Source organism: Dryas octopetala, chromosome 2 (assembly GCF_963921425.1).
Source record: "Dryas octopetala chromosome 2, drDryOcto1.1, whole genome shotgun sequence".
Lineage (NCBI taxonomy): Eukaryota > Viridiplantae > Streptophyta > Magnoliopsida > Rosales > Rosaceae > Dryas > Dryas octopetala.
In genome coordinates, this window is record NC_141367.1 from 13568291 (window position 1) to 13586612 (window position 18322).

Here is an 18322-nt window from a genome sequence, read left to right on the forward strand (position 1 = left end):
TGTGCCAAAATTTGTTTTTTAGAACATTTTCCGTACATTTGTTTGCAGAAAAGCGGAGCGAGAAATGGATCCATCCGATATCGCCATGACAATGCCAAGTGTTAGCCTGCGAGACAGTATTGAAGAGCTCTTGAAGTTCACTCTCCAATCTTTCATAAACGGAACCCTAGAAATTGATCTAGGGTTGCCCAAGGACTTGTGCTCCCACCTCCTAAAACCCGACCCAAACGACTTCTTCGCCCTCTCCCATTCCCACACTACCGGTAAATTAATCCACCCTTTATTTTCTGTTTGCTTCCCAAGAAAATTCTAGGAAAAAAAACCCGAATCTTTATAAGTTTCAATTCTTAATTTTGAGTTTTTCGCGTTTTCCTGTCTACCAAACAGAGCACCAGCTTAACATGTATGTATTAATGTGTACTTATGTGTATGATTAATGACTGTGTGTATATATGTGTGTGAGCTGAGATGTATGCTATGCATATATGTATGGTTGTATGTATGGATGTGTGAGAGTTGATGTGGATCAGTGTATGCATTAATATATGTATGTGTGTGAGGCAACAAATGTATATATGCATGCCTCTCTCACTTGTATAGTTGTATGATTGGGATTTACACGGTTTAGTTGACTTGTCATTTGAGTTTGATTCATGGGCTATTTGTTATTTTGATTTTATTCAAATATACCCACTCTGCAGATTCTTTTAAAGGAATACCACCATACCCTTTATATAAGCGTCTGGCATTGGCTTTGCATGAATCCATAACTTCTGGCACCTTTTTTGGTACCCGTAATGATACGGTGATAATTGATCAAGAAAGTTCCTTGAAGGAGAAAGAAAATGAATGGCAGAAGCTGATTTCAGAGAAGGGATCTGAATTAGTTAATGTAAAATACTGTTGGAGGTTTCATTTTTGTTATGTTTTTCTTGATGTTTTCATTTCTACTAGCTGTTTCATTATTTAATTAGAAGAAGTTGTTGCCTTTCATCAGATATTAAGGACTGTTGAAATTGAGCTTCATGTTCAGGAGCCTTTCTTTTCGCAGCTTAAAGGTAATAATATGTTCGCGTTCTAAAAATTCTTGTCTGCAGGCACATAACTAGATTATATATATGTACATATATTACATAGGATGATTGGAAAACTTTTGATATAATTTTCAATCCCCTTTTGAACTCATTCTATCAAGTAATTTGACATTGTCCATAGATGGCCTCAAAACAATTGAAGGAAGGTGCGCTTTTGGTGACTGTAGTAGGTACGCCTGTTCTAGTTTCATGTAATACCAGGTTGTTGGTATAATTTTAATTGTGGTTTTTTATTAGAGTACTATATAATTCAATAAGTTAGAGAATTTAATTAGATTTCCATTCATTTTTTGTTTTAATTCCATCGCATCAATGTTCCTATTTGAACAGTTTATTGTTCATCTACTAGGTTTTTTTGTATGTTAGATCAGTTTATCCTTTCATATTTTATTATTTTTCTGATTGCAGAATTGTCTCGGGATCTTTGATTCTCTTCAATAAATGTCTAGTATTTGAAGTTCAGGTGCCAATACTTTTGTGTTATTATTTTTTATTTTCTATATCCAGTAGGCTCCACTATGACTTAATAAATTTGCAGGATATTCACTGGTATTCTTCATTCTCTGATATGATGGAGGCAGAGGGTCTTTCTAAAGTCCTTCCTGGAGTTGAAACCATTGAACAAGGTAGCTGCTTTTATTTTGTTGGGTACCATGCTAGTTTGCAACATGATTTATCAGCTTAGACGCAACCAAGTTTATTGATATATAGGCAAAAATATTTTGCTTCTTGTATGGTTGCCTTAATTCTTGGCATTTTAAGATTTAGAACTGTTTCTAAGGACTTTTGAGAAATAAAATATGACATTGAAATGCTATCATATTCAAAAACTATATTATAAATTGCTATGAATAATATAACCTGACTTGCATATGAAAAAGGGGAGATTCTGTACAAGAACTCTTGTTGGCTCTTAATAAAGAGAACACAGTCTGCACACGTTGTGTTCATGATCATGGTCAACACTTCAATCAGGTTCTGTAATGATATCTTATGTAGTAGTAACTGTCAAATGACCATATTAAAAGTTGAGCAAGTCCAAGTGTTCAAATGTTGTTGCATTAGAACTGAATTTTTTGAAGGGAAGATTGGAAGAAAAAGATAGGAACATATGGAAAATCGAAACCATGTGTCTTTCTATGTTAAGCTTTATCATATTTCACAAATTGGGTTTTGGTGGAATGATTATCATAACCCTTGTACTTATATTCACAATTTTAAATTGGGACATAAAAATCAGGCTTAGTATCTGGTCTTGGAGGAAGAATCATAAGTCTCTTTATTTGTTGAATATTGCCAACTGATCCATTATATAATAGAGCCATTGACTAAGGGAAAGACCTCACCATACAAAACACAACATTACCCGTCTTTCAACACACCTTGCCACTGTAGCATCCTATTTGCATCTTGCACTCATCATTGTCAACTTTTGTTGTTAAATCTTGTATGTAGTTTGTACTTTCTATCTCATAAGTAACTTGCATAAGTGGTTTAGCAAAGAGTATTGGTAACCCTTTCATTCATGAATGTTAGGAAAATATTCTTTCAATCAAACCCTAATATTTTTTTTTTTTTGTCTTTTTGTTTGTTTTTTGTGGTGCTTTTAGCCATTTTGATTTGGTTTAATGGAAGAACCACACCAGCACCTAAATTTGTGAATAATTTGTTTCCTGTCATTAACAATTGATTTATGGATTTTATAAAATCTCTCAATACTAATGGGCATGCAGTTTGCAGGTGTGCAAATTTACAGAATGTTTTACACAGAAGAGAAGGAAAGGTCAAATGGAGTTCTTGCGATTCATGTTTCGAAAGTGCCTCGCCAGCCTTACATTTTATTAGTTAGCATGCTCTTTGTGAGTGTATTTCTTTCTGCATTCTTACACTCTATCCACTGACTGCATGATTAGCATAACTTACCGTCTGTTTGGTAAAATTTTTATTTTTTAGTTTTTGTCTTTTATTTTTAATTAAAGACAGAAAGGAAATTAGGAATGATGAGATAAAAGTGAGAAGAGAGATGATAAATGTGAGGGAGGGAAGATAAAATGTGTATGGGATGATTTATAAAATAAATACCTGTTTCCTATAAATAAAACAAAAAACAATTTGAAGCAATTACTAATTTATGTTCTGTAATCAAAGAATAAAAGATGTATCACGATAATAAATAAAGGAATAGAAGTTGGCTCTAGAGAAGGGTAAAAGTGAGAACTTAAATAAAATGGCTCTTTGAAAAAAAAATGGTTTCAAAAAGGAAAAAGTGATGACATATGTAGAGGGATGGTGGAATTCAGAAACCAAAATGCCTCAGTTTCCATAAAACATATGTAGTCACCGAAATTTGGTGAAATGGTGGAAGGAAACTCCAACCCCTGTTTTGGTGTCAGATCATCCAAAAAAGCAAACTGTCGGCCGATATTTTGAAATATCATTTTATTTCTAAGAACTTTTGGAGAAGTTACTATCATCACGATGTAGATTTTTGACTGCATATATTCTTGGTGGCATAATAATAAAATTAGTTGTACATTCCATGCTTTAGATTGATTTTATCTCATTTTTTATATGTCTTTTGGTTAATGGTGCATTCCATGTGTTCAAATAAGTAGCTAGCATATTAATAAATTCTTTGTTATTCATAATGACATTATCGACGCAGACACATGCACATGCACATCAGTGTGTGCATATGTACTTTACTTTTAGTCTGATCACTTTAATTTTGTACATTCCATGTTTACAAAATAAGAGGAATTTTGTAAGTAAGCAGCTGCCTTCAGTGTTTATGTGAAATAGTGTTGACAAATTAATCTTTTGATAGTATTTATTGTTTTATTCAGGGATTGAGTAAGGGGGGTCTTCAAGGCCTTCTTGGTCTGGCACATACCACAGGGACTATTCCAGATGCTCTTCCCTTGCCAAGATCTACTCTTCTGTCTTCGTTTATGCTGCCATATAAATTAAATGTAAGACAATGATTGATTCACTTGCCTTGAAAAATTGCAGTGTTTTACACTCTTTTACTTTATTTAGTAGACATTTCGGAACCACTTCTTAATTTAGCTTCTAAAATGATTAAATCAGAAAAAAGAAAAGCCTTGTTGTTGATTCCTATAAAAAAAAAAAAAAAGAGAGAGAGACAGCTTGGTTGTTGATAATGATTCCCCTTTTTTGTGAACATGTGACGGGCTGATCTAGTAAATGGTACGAAACCAGTACATAAGCTGTGGAGTTTGTATCAATCTTTTGGTGGTTCTCTTAATATATTTCAGCAGACAATTAATCCAGTCAGAATAAATGTTAATGTTGATTGCACCCTTCAAAGGTTTGGTGAGTCAGGGAAGAGTTTGAATGTAGATTGAACAATATGATCATTGGTGATTGGGTTTCCTATTTAAAATCTGTCAACTGGTGGGATCCAAGAACCCTGGATATTTCAAAGTGATTAAGAAAGAAAATATATTGAAAATTTGTAGCTCTGTTTTCTGCATGTTTTTACTCTTACAGGCTTCAGAGACTGATTTTATTTTATTTATCATTTTATATCTTTGTATGATTTTTATGTACATCAGCCTTTTTGGCTAGAGATTAAAGATAGTACATTGACTCATGGAGCTAGGGCCCTGGCAAAACACGCTCATCGGAGTAGCAGTAAATATTGGGGTACTTTAGATGGAAGTGGTGAGCAACTGTTTAAAGTCTGTACTATGGAGATTATTATTTTATATTAGTAAGTAATAATACGGCTTTTTATGTTGAATGTTCAGAGGATCCATGCATCTTTCTTAGATATTGACATAATATTATTGGGTAGAGGAAAAGGAGAACATTAAACACTTACCAAGCTCCATCTAATATCTTCTATCATCTTTTTTTTGTTCAGTAATAAATTGCAAACATTAATTCTTCAGTCAAATGTGAAAATCTTTGTTCACTATGAGTCATTTAATCATTGGATGTTTCAATATCTCTTTTTCTGGTATGAGTAATGTTTACAACTAAGTTTTATTCATGTAATTATGTGTTAATATAAATACTGTAATTTTATTTTTTTGACTAAGAGTTGTTTTTCCTTTTTCCTTTTTGCTCTTTTTAGATTCCAATAAAAATAGGATTGCGTTGGATGTCATCAGTCACTTAATGGCACATTGTTGCTGGTTAAATGTGCATATTGTTCAACCACATGGCCCTGTCTTTGAAATAAGGGTTGCTGAAGGGTATGGTGCACGGTGGTCCGAAGATGGTAGTAAGGTATCCACACTCTTTCCAAACTATGTGTTTTTCCAACCTTTAATCTGATTTTTCACCATGGGCCTAAATTTTCTCCTTAGTACTGTTGGGCTTTATAATAAGTTTAACCACAGATGTACCATCTATCTAAACACATTAAATGAGTGTGTTTTAGTGGGCTTATGAGTATGGTAGAGGGATGGTGGATATGGAGAGTAGTTGTTTTAGCGAGTTTCGTTTAAAAGAAAGAAATTATGCCCTTATTTGTCAAATTTCATTTGGATAAAAATGGAAACTTATATTTCATTACATGCTTAAGCTCCATTCCCTTATCGGAAAGGAGCTTAAGCATTTAATTTAAATTTTTCTAAAGCAATAAAGTGATTGTGTTCCTTGTGGCATTTCAGTTTATTGGATTTCTGGAGCCATACATGGAGGATGGTCATTCAACGGGATGGAGGCACTAAGTATGTTCAATGGATGCTGCCTTTAGCTTTCCTTGATTCAGATAGGCATGCATTCTTAAGGGGTCCTCTCCCTCATCTTTTCCCATTTTTTGTGAGACTTTAAAAATTGTACCTCTTTTCTTTTCCAGACTACATTTGTGCTCCTGATTGCCTCAATTGACTGGGCTTGATATTGGACTATTCAAGATGCACTTGAAATACATTCTAACAAATATTGTTCATGGATAGGTTATGGAGACCTCTCATCTGTAAGTCGTTGTGCCAACTATAAGAATCCTTCACAAAATATCTTAAATCACAAATCACTGGGATTGGATGTTGTCATTAGTCTTCATGGCACCATATTAGTCACTGTCAGGTATTCATTTACTCAGTACTAATCATACCTTTAGATGTATTTTCTCTGGTTTATGTAGTATTATCTTTTATTACATATCATCCCTAGTTGTTATTTGTTATGTTCATGTTTTATGAGCATGTGATCACTCAACTACTTAAGAGTAACACTGAGGTTAAACTACTGCTTACGATAATTTGTGGTATGCTGATGGAGATATTTATGTAGGATCTTTGGAGGTAGTGGTGCGAATATTTGCCTATTTGGGTTGATAGGGAGTGATACCTGTGGCCCCTTTAGTGTGGTAATGGTGTAATAGTGGTGCAGTGATGGCAATTTGGTGACTGATTTGCTTTCTTGGCTGGGTAATATATACATATACACATACGTAAATATGGATCTATATGGATTTGTGCGTGTCTATAGATGACATCAAAAAGTTGATTTTCCTGACCAACGTTTGAATCAGCCATCAAAATCAATGTCCGATATCTTGTTGACATTTAGCATATGTAGTTTTCCTGTACCCAAATTATTTTTCTTTTATTTGATATTCTTAAGACTCTTGTAGGCATACTGAACACAACAGCTAAAGATGTTTTTATTTTTCTCTTTACGCCAAATGAGGTATTGAGAGTATATCCTACATTGGAAATGTAAAGTCTTGCGTTGAAATATATAATGTCTTGGATCTTTCCATAATTTTCAAATTGGATGCTCTAAATGTTTTCACTTCTATATATAATGTGTTTGCAGTTATTCAACATCTCAATTATTCTCTTAGAAATAATTATTATCATTCGCAGCTGTAGCATCTATCAGACTTTTGCTCTTTAGAAGTAGTTATTCCCTAAATAATGCACAATTAGCTGTAGCTTGCGAGAAAACTCTCAATATACATACAATGGTTCATTTAGTTGGGAGTTTATAATAGTGGGCTGTTGAGAACCCCCAGGGGTCAGTCCAGTGGTAAGGATGAGTTGGGGAAGTCTGCCTAGTTTGCAAGGTCCCCAGTTCGATCCCCCCTGGGTGCAAAAACTCCTGTTGGGGCCACCATCACCCAATTCCGCTATCGACAATTGATGGAGTTGGGGGTTTGTCCTGGCCATCTGGATTGATGGGTCTACACGTGCCCTCGGGATTAGTCGGGTCAAAGATCCGGATACCCGATTCATAAAAAACAAAATAGTGGGCTGTTGAGATACAACTTAAGTTGCTCAAAGGATTCGTTATATTCTGGTTCCTACCCTTTCCCCTCATTTCAGAGCCTACAAGAGTTTGCTCAAGGCTGCAATGAGACGTGAGTACTTGGATGTCTCTTGATATCCAAGGATCTGCCATTTTCTCGAATCTCGAAGGCCTCCCCGTTTGATGGGTTTGGCATCAATGCTTCTTCAGTAAGATCTGAAAAATTTCTATGGCACTGACATGTATGAAATACAAACACACTTAACTTTTAGATATTAAAAAGTTCATTTTTCCGTACTAGGATATAGATATTTGATTCGTTTGACATGTTTGTATGCCATTCTGTGGCGGTACCATAGATGAACTCCAAGATTTGGATCCAAAAATTGACAAGATGATAATCTAAGCTCACATCTTGTTAGGTTCAGTCTCATTCTATACCATCTTAGTACATCGAATGTGTCTTGATTAAGCTTCCTCTTATCTTTCACCCGCATATTTCCATATATTCACAATGTTTACTTTCATCGTTTGCTCAATATAATCCTTGAACATCCAGTTTCTAGGTGACTATTTTACTCCACATGGCATAATTGCATAACAATACAACCCCTTTTTGGTAATGAATGTGGGTTTATTTTGATATTCCACAGTTATTGGAATATAGTTGTACCTGAATACAACTCTAGGAAAGACAACAACTCTAATTTGGTTGTTGTACTTTTCATCTTATTGATCTTCGGTAAGGGATAACTATCTTTCAAGGTCAGGCTTGTTTAGATTTGTGAAGTATATACACACTCGTCATTTTTCGCTCTTCTTTAAAACTACCATCATGTTTGAGATCCATGCTAGGCATCACATATGTAATGAATCCAGCCTCTGGCAATCGATTAACTTATTCGTTGATGATCTGGTTGTGTTCATATGTGAATCTCCTCTCCTTGCTGATAGAACTAGTTCAAATATGTGTTTAAATCTTTTTGTTTTGACAGAATTGGTGTTTAATCCATGACATGTCTCTTCAGGGTTGATCCCCAACATGTCCTTATACGACCATACAAACAAGTTTTTTGCAATTTGTGCCCACCCAGCTTCTGTTAGGAGGGTACCCCACTTATACTTTCTTCTTTGGCTGTGCCTGCAACCTTTTATTTGGGGTTCAATGCTATATGGCAAAGGTGTTCATCATTCAACTGTTAAAATTTTGGTTAGCAAGGCTCATTCCAGTCAAATATTGAGTGATTTGTGGATTTTTTGATCCATTTTAATACAATCTTAGCTTAGAGCCCAACACAGCCCAATTAGCAATAGACTGATTTGGACTTTTTTGGATTGGGTGATCGGTTTTTGTGGTCAGATATCACCAATGCCTTCTTGATCTTCGACTTGTATCTCATTTTGGTCGTTAAACTTTAAAGGGGGAAACTACAGCTACTCTCTACTCTCAGAACTTTACCTTGTGTGTTGCTTTGCATCTATACACTTGTTTCAGTGTCCCTACTCAAATGGTATAAGATTGATCTTCCTCTCAATTGAGCAGGTATGTAGAGTACGTTAGTCTTTATGTGGATTTATCAATGCCCAATGATAATTCTATGATTCTAGAACAAATTTCCAATGCACATTGATCGATCAAATCCAAATGTAAATGCTCAACGTAATCATCATGTAATTGAAAATAATTATTGATTTAAATGTAATTTGTTATTACAATTATGAGTTAGTAACATCATGTTACATCAACATAATGATACTGATTGACAATCAAAAGAGTATTCCAACCTTTGATTAAAAGATGGATCAGATTGATATAGATTTTAAATGCTTGTTTGTTTAACATTATAAAGTATGCAGTGGGTTTTCTTAACATTAACTAAAAAAGTGAGCAGTCATACACTCAATTAAAAGTTTATACAAATTAATATTAAGTTTAAAATGCGTGTGTTTGTTATCATTGTAATGTCAATGGATTTTTTAATATCAAATTATCAACTTGTGATTAGAGTCTAATTTCTTGAGTAACAAAATTTGTAAGTGACACGCATCTTGTTTTGTTTTGTTTTTTTTGTTTTTTTTTTTTGAATGTGCAAATAAATTAGTAAAGCTTAATTTGTATAATGACTCATCTCTTTTCTTGGAGATGCTTACCAAGGCAACCGAGTATTTTGTATAGTGACCTTCATCAATTTGTTTTCATTATTAATTTGCAGGCCAGCAAGAATAATGATTTAATAGGATTATCAAATGAAAATTAATAAAAGAAATCATTATTCTGTATTGTAAGCAATCAATATACATGATGTATGAGAAACGAGAAACACATGAAGACACAGAAAGCTGCAATAGCATGGACCCCCATAAAAGGAATCGCCTTAAAAATAAGACTAGCACTTCTAAACCAAGAAAATTAAATAAATAAACATTTAGGGACATAGGATTAGGAGCTAGGCTGAGAGATAGACTTCTCCGAGCATATATTGTATTGTATGGTTATATAAATGGGATCTCCTCAGTCTTGTCTTCTAGTCTAATCATTGGAGAAGAATAAGCTGCATTAGATACCATTTAATGTTGGTTTATTCACCTTCCAATACTTTTTTATATTTGAATAGAACTTTACAATATTCATCAAAATTTTGAGACCATGTATGATACAAACACCCTATATCATATATTCAGGTCTCTAATAGTAAAAAATATATACTCTAGCATGGAAAAAGTTAAATCTGTTAACATTCAATAGTCAAAAAGAGTGTGTATCACATACAGTGTTTGATTGATAGATTTTTCTCAAATTTTTAAAGAAATATTAATTTATTTATGTAGCCAAGTTATAGATGAAACAATGATTGGTTTGGTTTAAAGACAAGATCAATAGTTGGAATGTTTAGGAGCCCCAAGTATAGGTGCTCCATAGGTTGAGAACCCTTACTTGAATAAGGACTTTTGTTTTTCCTAATTGATAGGCTACACAACATATGACACTTGGAAAGTCTACTGAGACAACTGCTTTAAAAGCCTAAATTTTTAAGGTCGAAAAGTGTCTTTGATCCAAGTCTAAGAGGAATCCCAATCCAAGTCCAAAGGGCCTAAATTTTATGTTTACCCATCACCTAGTAATTCAATATGACAAAATTACCCTTGACTATGCATAAAATACTTATTATACCAGTTACAGTTCTCTCTACATAAGAGGCTTTTCAAAGTTGTCCTTGCATATATTGTCCACACTCACCAGATCCTATGATTTTTGAGTCTCTTATCATTCAAAATTCAATACATGTCTTATAGACCAATAGGTCATAATAAAGACATATAAAAGAGGTCTAGGGGTTCTATCACGGTGTTGTTATCTTAATAAGAGTTCTTTGTGTTGTGTTTAATTATTCAAATCATTTTTTTTGTCTCCCCTTTTTATGTTGATACTTTCCACATATAAAACACACTGTTTGTAACTCATAATTTAATTTTCTTTTGTCTTACATTACTCTAAAGTACATTGCCAATTCCAATTCAACTGCTCAATATATGATGGAAGATAAGTAGCCACTTAATTAAACTCAATAATATCATAGTTTTTCTTGTCACAATAATTAATAATATAGTTAGATACAAGCTCGGCTGAGGGACAAGGCTAATAATTAATAAAGAAATTAGCCAATAGAAAAGGACTGAATTGACATCAAAGTGCCATGACCTAAGATCTAGCCTATATTTTCATATTGTATATTCATAAACATTAATTGTCTTATTTGAACATCAATTTGGTATAAGAAAGTGATTTGTGTATAAGAAAAACTTTTGCTGATGGTATGAGTTTTGGAACCTCATTCCAAGTTGTCGTTTAAGCACAGTAACATTTTTCTTTTATCAGAAATACAGTAGCATGTTGATAGTGATTTCAACCTTAGTTTCCAAGAAACTTAATATATGCAATATTAATTATACTTTTATAACTAGTAGGTGTAATAGTAATTGCCTATATGATTCGCGCGGCGATCCCAGAATAGTCTGAGCATCTATGTTAGAACTAAGGATCTCAAGAGTGTTTAAATGATCAATCATTTTCAGAACATGATCTCTTACAAGAGTGCCTTCCACCATTTTGGTATTCAAGATTTCTCTCGACTTTTAGTCAAGTGTATAACGATTAATTTGAATTAAAATGTATAGGCTTAACCATCGTCGAATGATCAGACTATTACTATAATTTTCTTAATACTATCTCTAAAATAAATTTATATTAGTAGCCAAAAAATGCATGCATACCCTTTGAATGGATTATCCACACCAAATTAAATGCAGAAAAAACATACATCCTTCTTATATTAAACCATCAATATTGGAGGCTATGGGTATTCAATTTTGGTCCACGATCTTTTTTAAGTTATGATTTTAAATCATTTTGGTTGTGTTTTCTTCAATTATAATTGAAATATAAGTTATATTTCATCATTTATTAGTCATAGGAACCAATTTGAAGTATTAGAATCAAAGAGAATTGAAGTTTGGTGAAGTTTGAAAAATCTGAAAATTTTCTAGAAAAAATTGGTAGTTTCGAGTACCCTACTTTGGAGCCAATTACCTTGAGTTTTAGAACTCCGATTTGAATGATCTTTATATGGTTGTAAAGAGAAGATGCATAACTTTAAAACAAGTATATGTTTGTTGAATTTGATTGAGATTGATAGGGTAAAAGGCGGGACAAATTTGAGAAAACAAATATGTATCTTTATCGAACAAGTGAAACAATTAATTGACCATAACAGAACTTAAAAAAGATCGTGGACCAAAATTGAACTAGATATAAAATAAGTAGACTAAATCTGTAATTTTCTCCTAAATTTTTTATATCCAATCAATTTTGATGCTTATAAAATATAAAATTTGAATCAATCATAACAAAGCATGTCTATATTAAAACAAGATATAACATGCAAACATACATTTATTTCAAAGAATATCAATTCATACATGAAATAAATAAAACACGTAATTAAACATGTAACTATGAAGAAGTGTTCCCGTAATTAAACCTTTGTGCCCATTGAAGATTCTAATAGATTAAGTCTAAGGTACGCATTCACTACTTCTCTCAAGATTAAGAGCAATTTATCATCTTTGGCCAAAAAAAAAAAAAAAAGAGCAATTTATCATCAACGACTATGAGACTTATCCATTGTGACATACAATGTTTTACAACGTTAGTGTTATAATTCATCTATGCACTTTCGTGCACTAGCACATCAATTTATAGTCGAACACACTAATAGTTTGAGATTCACCGTTCTCCAATTATAGATTGATCATGCTACAATTCTTACATTAACATTTGCAAAGTCTTAAAGAGCTGTATGATCTATTTATAGCATAGAGGACTTATCAATTTGTACGTATCTCCCAATGCCAGTTTTTCTCCTTTAGTTATTGAGATGGATTCATTGGAGTTTGTTACCTTTCTCAATGACCTTGTTCGGAAATCATTTTTTATTTTTTATTTTTTTGCCTAGGAGAGTGGAATATATAACATTGCTCATCATATTTTTTATTGTAATTGTTGGTCAATTCCAGGCCTGTGTTGTTGTAACTTGTCCAATAGTAACCATCATATTTTTTATTTTTTAACATTTTTTTTAGTGAACTTGTATTAGGGCTGCCCATTGGTTTGGTATTTACCGAACCGACTGACTACCGACTGAAATTTTTTGGTTTGGTAAATCGATTTTAACAAGCCGAAAATCAAAAATCCGAAACCAAAAAATTATCGAAAAAGTTGGTTTGGTTTTGGTAAAAACCGAAAAAAGTTGGTAAACCGACCGATTACCGAAAATTATGACCGAAAAAATCGAAATATATACTGAAAAATCCAAAACAATTACCGAAATTTAGTTATATGTAATATTATTACATTAATAATTTAATATAGTTAGTATATGGTTATATATATTTATATGTAATATTATTACATTAATATGCTTAGTATATATATAATTTATTGTTTATTTGGTATGTAGTTTATAATACCATATAGTTTATATAAATATATAGTTTATAACTTTACTAACTTTATATATTTATATAGTATATAGTATAAAGTATAAACTACTTATATAATAATGTTTTAATATATAATTTTAGTTATACTTATACCCTATATAATAAAATTACTAATTAGTATATAGTTTTAGAATTTTAGTTATAACTTATAGTTTTAGACACTTAACCTTATATATTATATTCTCTATAGTCTATACACTTTACCTTATATCATAAACTTAAAACTTAAAAGTTAAATACACTAAACTCTATTAAATATCTTATACACAATAATTAAAACTTAAAACTTAAAACCCAATTAAGCATACAATTCTAATTTCTAAACACTAAACTTTATACACTAAGTCTATTATTATTTATTAATTACTCTATAATGTTATATATACCTAACATTATTTATGTATATAATATATCAGGGCCTTAGCCTTCTAATAAGGGATCCCTCATTTAGTGTTAAATGAGGGATCACCCTGTGGGGTCCACACGAGTCATTTTGTGTTGATCCGAACTGTCCATTTTTTACATCTCCATTGATAGATCATGTATGCAAAAAATCAGTCAAATCGGAAATCGTTTACCAGTTTGATTAAGCGGTCAAAGTTTAGGTATTCATAGAGGAACTTGTTGTTCGTTCACTTGTTTTAAACTTTGACCGCTTAATCAAACTGGTCAACGATTTCTGATTTGGCTGGTTTTTTGCAAGCATGATCTATCAATAGAGTTGTAAAAAATAGACGGTTCGGATCAACACAAAATGACTCTTGTGGGCCCCACAGGGTGATCCCTCATTTAACACTAAATGAGGGATCCCTTATTGGAAGGGCCCTGGTATTATTTATAGTTATATATAAAGTTATAAAGTTATAAATTAGTTATTACTTAGTAGTTACTATAGTTTAATAGTATATAGTTTATAATACTATAAGACTATAGCTTATATAATTTATAGTATATAATATAATATATAGTTTATAATACTATAAGACTATAATTTATATATTTGATAGTATATAGTTTATATAATTTATAATATATAGTTCATAATACTATAAGAGTATAGTTTATATATTTGATAGTATATAGTTTATATAGTTTATATAATTTATAGTATATAGTTTATAATACTATAATTTATATATGTAACATATATAACATATAACATATAGTGGTATAGTCTTAGTAGTTATAAACTAGTTAGTAGTTTTTTTTTCCCCATGAAACTAGAGTTAGTAGTTATATATTATATAAAGTTATAACTTATAAGCTTAAATTATTAATACCCTAATCCTAATTTTTTTTTTTATTTTCCCAAACCTCAATCTAAACCCTATTATTTATGTTAATATCTTAATACCTATCATTATTTATGTATGTATAATTATATATAAAATAGTTTTTTTTTTTTAATTTTCCCAAACCACAATTTGCCCAACCAAACCCTAATCACCCAAACCCCAACCAAACCCCAATTTGCCCAAACCCCAATCAAAACCCCCATTAAACAAAATAGTAAAATGCGAGATCCTGTATTTTTACAATATTTTATTTTGGGGTTATTCGAAAATTTTGGGGAATTTATTTGAAAAATTAAAAGGTTTTGGATTAATTTTAATTTTTGTTTTAAATTATGTTTGACCCAAAATTGACTTTTTGTTATATTGGGCTTTTGGTTTCGAACTTGGACTCGTTGGATAGGTCTCGAACTCACAAGTCCGTAGACTCGAACCGTACATTCATCGAAGTTACGAATTGAGAGTTATGGGCGTTTGAAGTAAAGGGCAGTTTTGAAATTTTGTGACTTAGGGTTTAATGAGTATAAAAGCTTTATTTTCAGACTTTTTCCCTCATTTTTCTCTCCCAGCCGTCACCCTCACTCTTTCTTTCTGTCTATTCTCTCTCCATGTCTTCTCTCCTCTGTGCCTGGCGCCGGCACGTCTGGCGAAGGATGCCGACGAGGCCACCACCCAAAGAAGCGCCACCTCCCTTTCCATGTCCCTTTCCATGCCTTCCGATCACCCAAATCCTCGATAGAGAAGGCAGATCGAGTCCAAAGATCCGAAACCTTCCCTTCGCCAGATTTCCTCTTTTTCCAGCGACAACAAGGCTGCCCAAACCCCAAAGACCTCGAGGCCTCTGCTCTTTTGTCCTTCGAGCTCCAGAGGAAGCTCATCCAGACCGCTTCGAAGCCAGGAAGTCTGCGGCTTCCCCTGCTCGATTCCGGCAACTCCGACGGCTGATGATGGAGATTCTGGTCCCATTCTTATGTTCACTCCGAGTTCTGTCAATTGGTGTAAACGCATGGGTCCAATTTTGATCAAGCTGAAAACTCCCAAATCAAACCCTAGAAACTCTGTGAGTCTGTATGATCGAGGCTGATTTGAATATTTGATGTTCCACGTTCTCTCTGTTCTCCCTCCCCATGGCTTCTGTGTGTTTTCATTCTGGGTTTTGGTGTGCCTCTGTTGTGTGTGGGTTTTGGTGTGCCTCTGTGTGTGGGTATTTCGAAAATACCGAAATATACCGAAATTCGAAGGATCCGAAAAATGTCGAAATCCGAAAAAATCAATTCGGAAATCGGCATCAAAACTAAATTACCGAAATTTTTGGTAATCGAATCGGTAAGGCCATTTACCGATTCGATCCGACCAATGGGTAACCCTAACTTGTATGTATCTCCTTTTTTGTAGTTGTGTATTAGTATCGGACAAGTAACATGTAAACAAATTTTTTTTTAATGTAATTTTGGATCGTAATAGATTGACAGTTAAAAACCAAGCATTTGAAGTTTTGCGTCGAGTATTTGAACGCTCAATGAGAAAACAGAAAATTAAGTAGACCAATTTTTTTTAATTTGAGCACATCTCCTTATTCATCAGTATAATTTTTTATTTGACCAAATAGAAAATCAATCTTGAATGAAAGTGGTATTTTTTACTCATATTTAAATAAAAATAATAAAATACTGTCATATTATTTGATAAATACCATTTATACAAATATGATGATCTTAGAAATAAAGAATTTTAATAAATAAATTGACAAAACTATCGTGCATGAAAAATGATGTTTATTAGGATTTTGGCCTTAAAATGAAAATCAAACCCCCCCCCCCCCCTTTTTTTTTTATTAACGGCGGATGTTTATTGGCAATTGCCAAATTTTGTCAATTTTATGTAGCGTAACCTTTATCATTGTCTCTTTGTTTGTTTAGGCAGAAGAAAATGTGATGTTTGTTATCTTTCTCTTAGCTTGATCTAGTTGCTTCTAAGTAATAGAGATTCTATACACATTTTCTTTTTCCAGATCAAAATCTATGCACATATTTTAATTGTGGGAATAAATGTTTTATTAGAAAATTAGGATTAAATACTTAATATCAAAAGTTTTTCAGTAAAGCAGCAAGATACTAATTTTTTTACCTAAAGAAAAAAAATTGCAATTTAGTTAAATAAACTACATTTAAATTGCAATTTAGTACCTAAAGTATGGGACGTATTAGGTTCGCAATGTGATATGAATTCAAATGGTTCAACTCTTTTTGCTTAAGCATGGCCACTCATGACCGAGATATATCAATAAAAATTGAGAGTGAAAACTCATGATACAAGTCCTTATATACTTACTTAGTGATAAGGCTAAGAAAATTATTATATATTGTTAGAAATAAAATCCCTTGTAGCAATTTTGTATTGGACTCCACAAATTGTGGATCAACCTTGTTTATAGCCTAGAATAGCTCTTTTCCTAGTACAGCCTATTGTAAACGTTATATATACTAGCTTCCTGTATATCAGATTCATCAAGAAAAATACAAGAGAATTTTCTCCCACTATGTTTTTATTATTGTATCAGAGCACCATCCTAGTAGCTCTTAATTTTTTTTTTTTCTGGGTTTCATTCACTAGCCTTCGTTCATCATGGGTGGTAACGAGCAATCATTTAAAGACTCCACCGTTGAAGCCTCCAGTCTGTATTTCATCCATTCCTCAGATCACCCGGGCCTATTGTTAGTTTCGAAGCGCCTCAATGGTGATAATTATGCGACATGGAGACGATCCATGGTTATCACACTCACAGCAAAGACCAAGATCGGCTTCATCAACGGCACTGTTAGAACGCCCTCAGCTTCTAAGAAACTAGCCGATCATGCTCTTTGGGATCGTTGTGATAAAATGGTTCTCTCATGGTTATTGAATTCTGTGGAGCCAGACCTGGCATATGACATTGTCTACGCCGACACGGCTCGAGAAATTTGGGAAGATTTTAACGATCGTTTTCCATAAGGAAACGCTCCGCGAATTTTCCAAATTCAAAAGGCGATTGCTTCCCACACTCAAGGCTCCATGTCGGTTTCCTTCTATTATACAAGTCAAAGGTTTATGGGATGAACTTGTTGTTAATTTGGCTCGCATTTGAAGATTTCCTGGTTCATGGAGGATTTCCATGGTATTCTAGGATGAAGTTAGGAGTCCAAATAAGTGTTGGAATATTATTAATTCCTGGTGCGTTTTGGACTTCGTTTTGGGCAAGTTTTGAGGTTTTCCTTGTGTATAAAGGAAACTTATTTCCTACTCAAAGTTAACTTTCTTCCTACTTTATCTAGGATTGTAATCTAAGGCCTATGGTTATAATAGGACCTTAGGGGCTTAGAAAAACGTGAGAGAATCAGATTAGAGTGAGCAAGTCCTTAGGATTCTTGGGAGGCACACAATCTAGAATAGGTGAGATCAAGATTAGGTAATTAATCTTGGGTGAGAGATCTAGGGTTCTTGGGAAACACTTTGTGAAAGGGTGTACAAGGGATTTGGAGGATTGAGTTATGTGATTTAGTCCAATTGTAATCTTATACTTGTTATTCTCATAGTGAAGAACATAGATCTTTTTCGGGGACGTAGGCAGGAATTTTGCCCAACCTCGTAACAAATCTCGGTGTGATTGTG

General features: G+C 33.0%; 2 protein-coding genes across 7 annotated transcripts; both read left to right on the plus strand.

The window, feature by feature from the left end:
* Positions 1-6812, plus strand: LOC147293249 (RNA-binding ASCH domain protein). Of its 6 annotated transcripts, none has more exons than XM_086232302.1 (13): positions 1-263; positions 702-892; positions 998-1058; positions 1216-1264; positions 1503-1557; positions 1633-1720; positions 2835-2953; positions 3941-4066; positions 4673-4781; positions 5197-5351; positions 5738-5888; positions 6026-6155; positions 6363-6812. In XM_086232302.1, exons 1-11 carry the CDS (start codon positions 65-67, stop codon positions 5795-5797), a joined length of 1212 nt encoding a protein of 403 aa, XP_086088428.1. In that variant the 5' UTR covers positions 1-64; the 3' UTR covers positions 5798-5888; positions 6026-6155; positions 6363-6812. The 6 variants fall into 6 exon arrangements, with proteins under 6 accessions (XP_086088428.1, XP_086088430.1, XP_086088429.1 ...); XM_086232304.1 differs by having other exon boundaries at positions 6410-6812; XM_086232303.1 differs by having other exon boundaries at positions 5738-5859.
* Positions 6813-17299: 10487 nt separating this feature from the next.
* On the plus strand, positions 17300-17665 carry LOC147293250 (uncharacterized). The gene has a single exon (XM_086231038.1). The coding sequence runs from the start codon at positions 17300-17302 to the stop codon at positions 17663-17665; it is 366 nt and encodes a 121-aa protein (XP_086087164.1).
* The last annotated feature ends 657 nt before the right edge of the window (positions 17666-18322 follow it).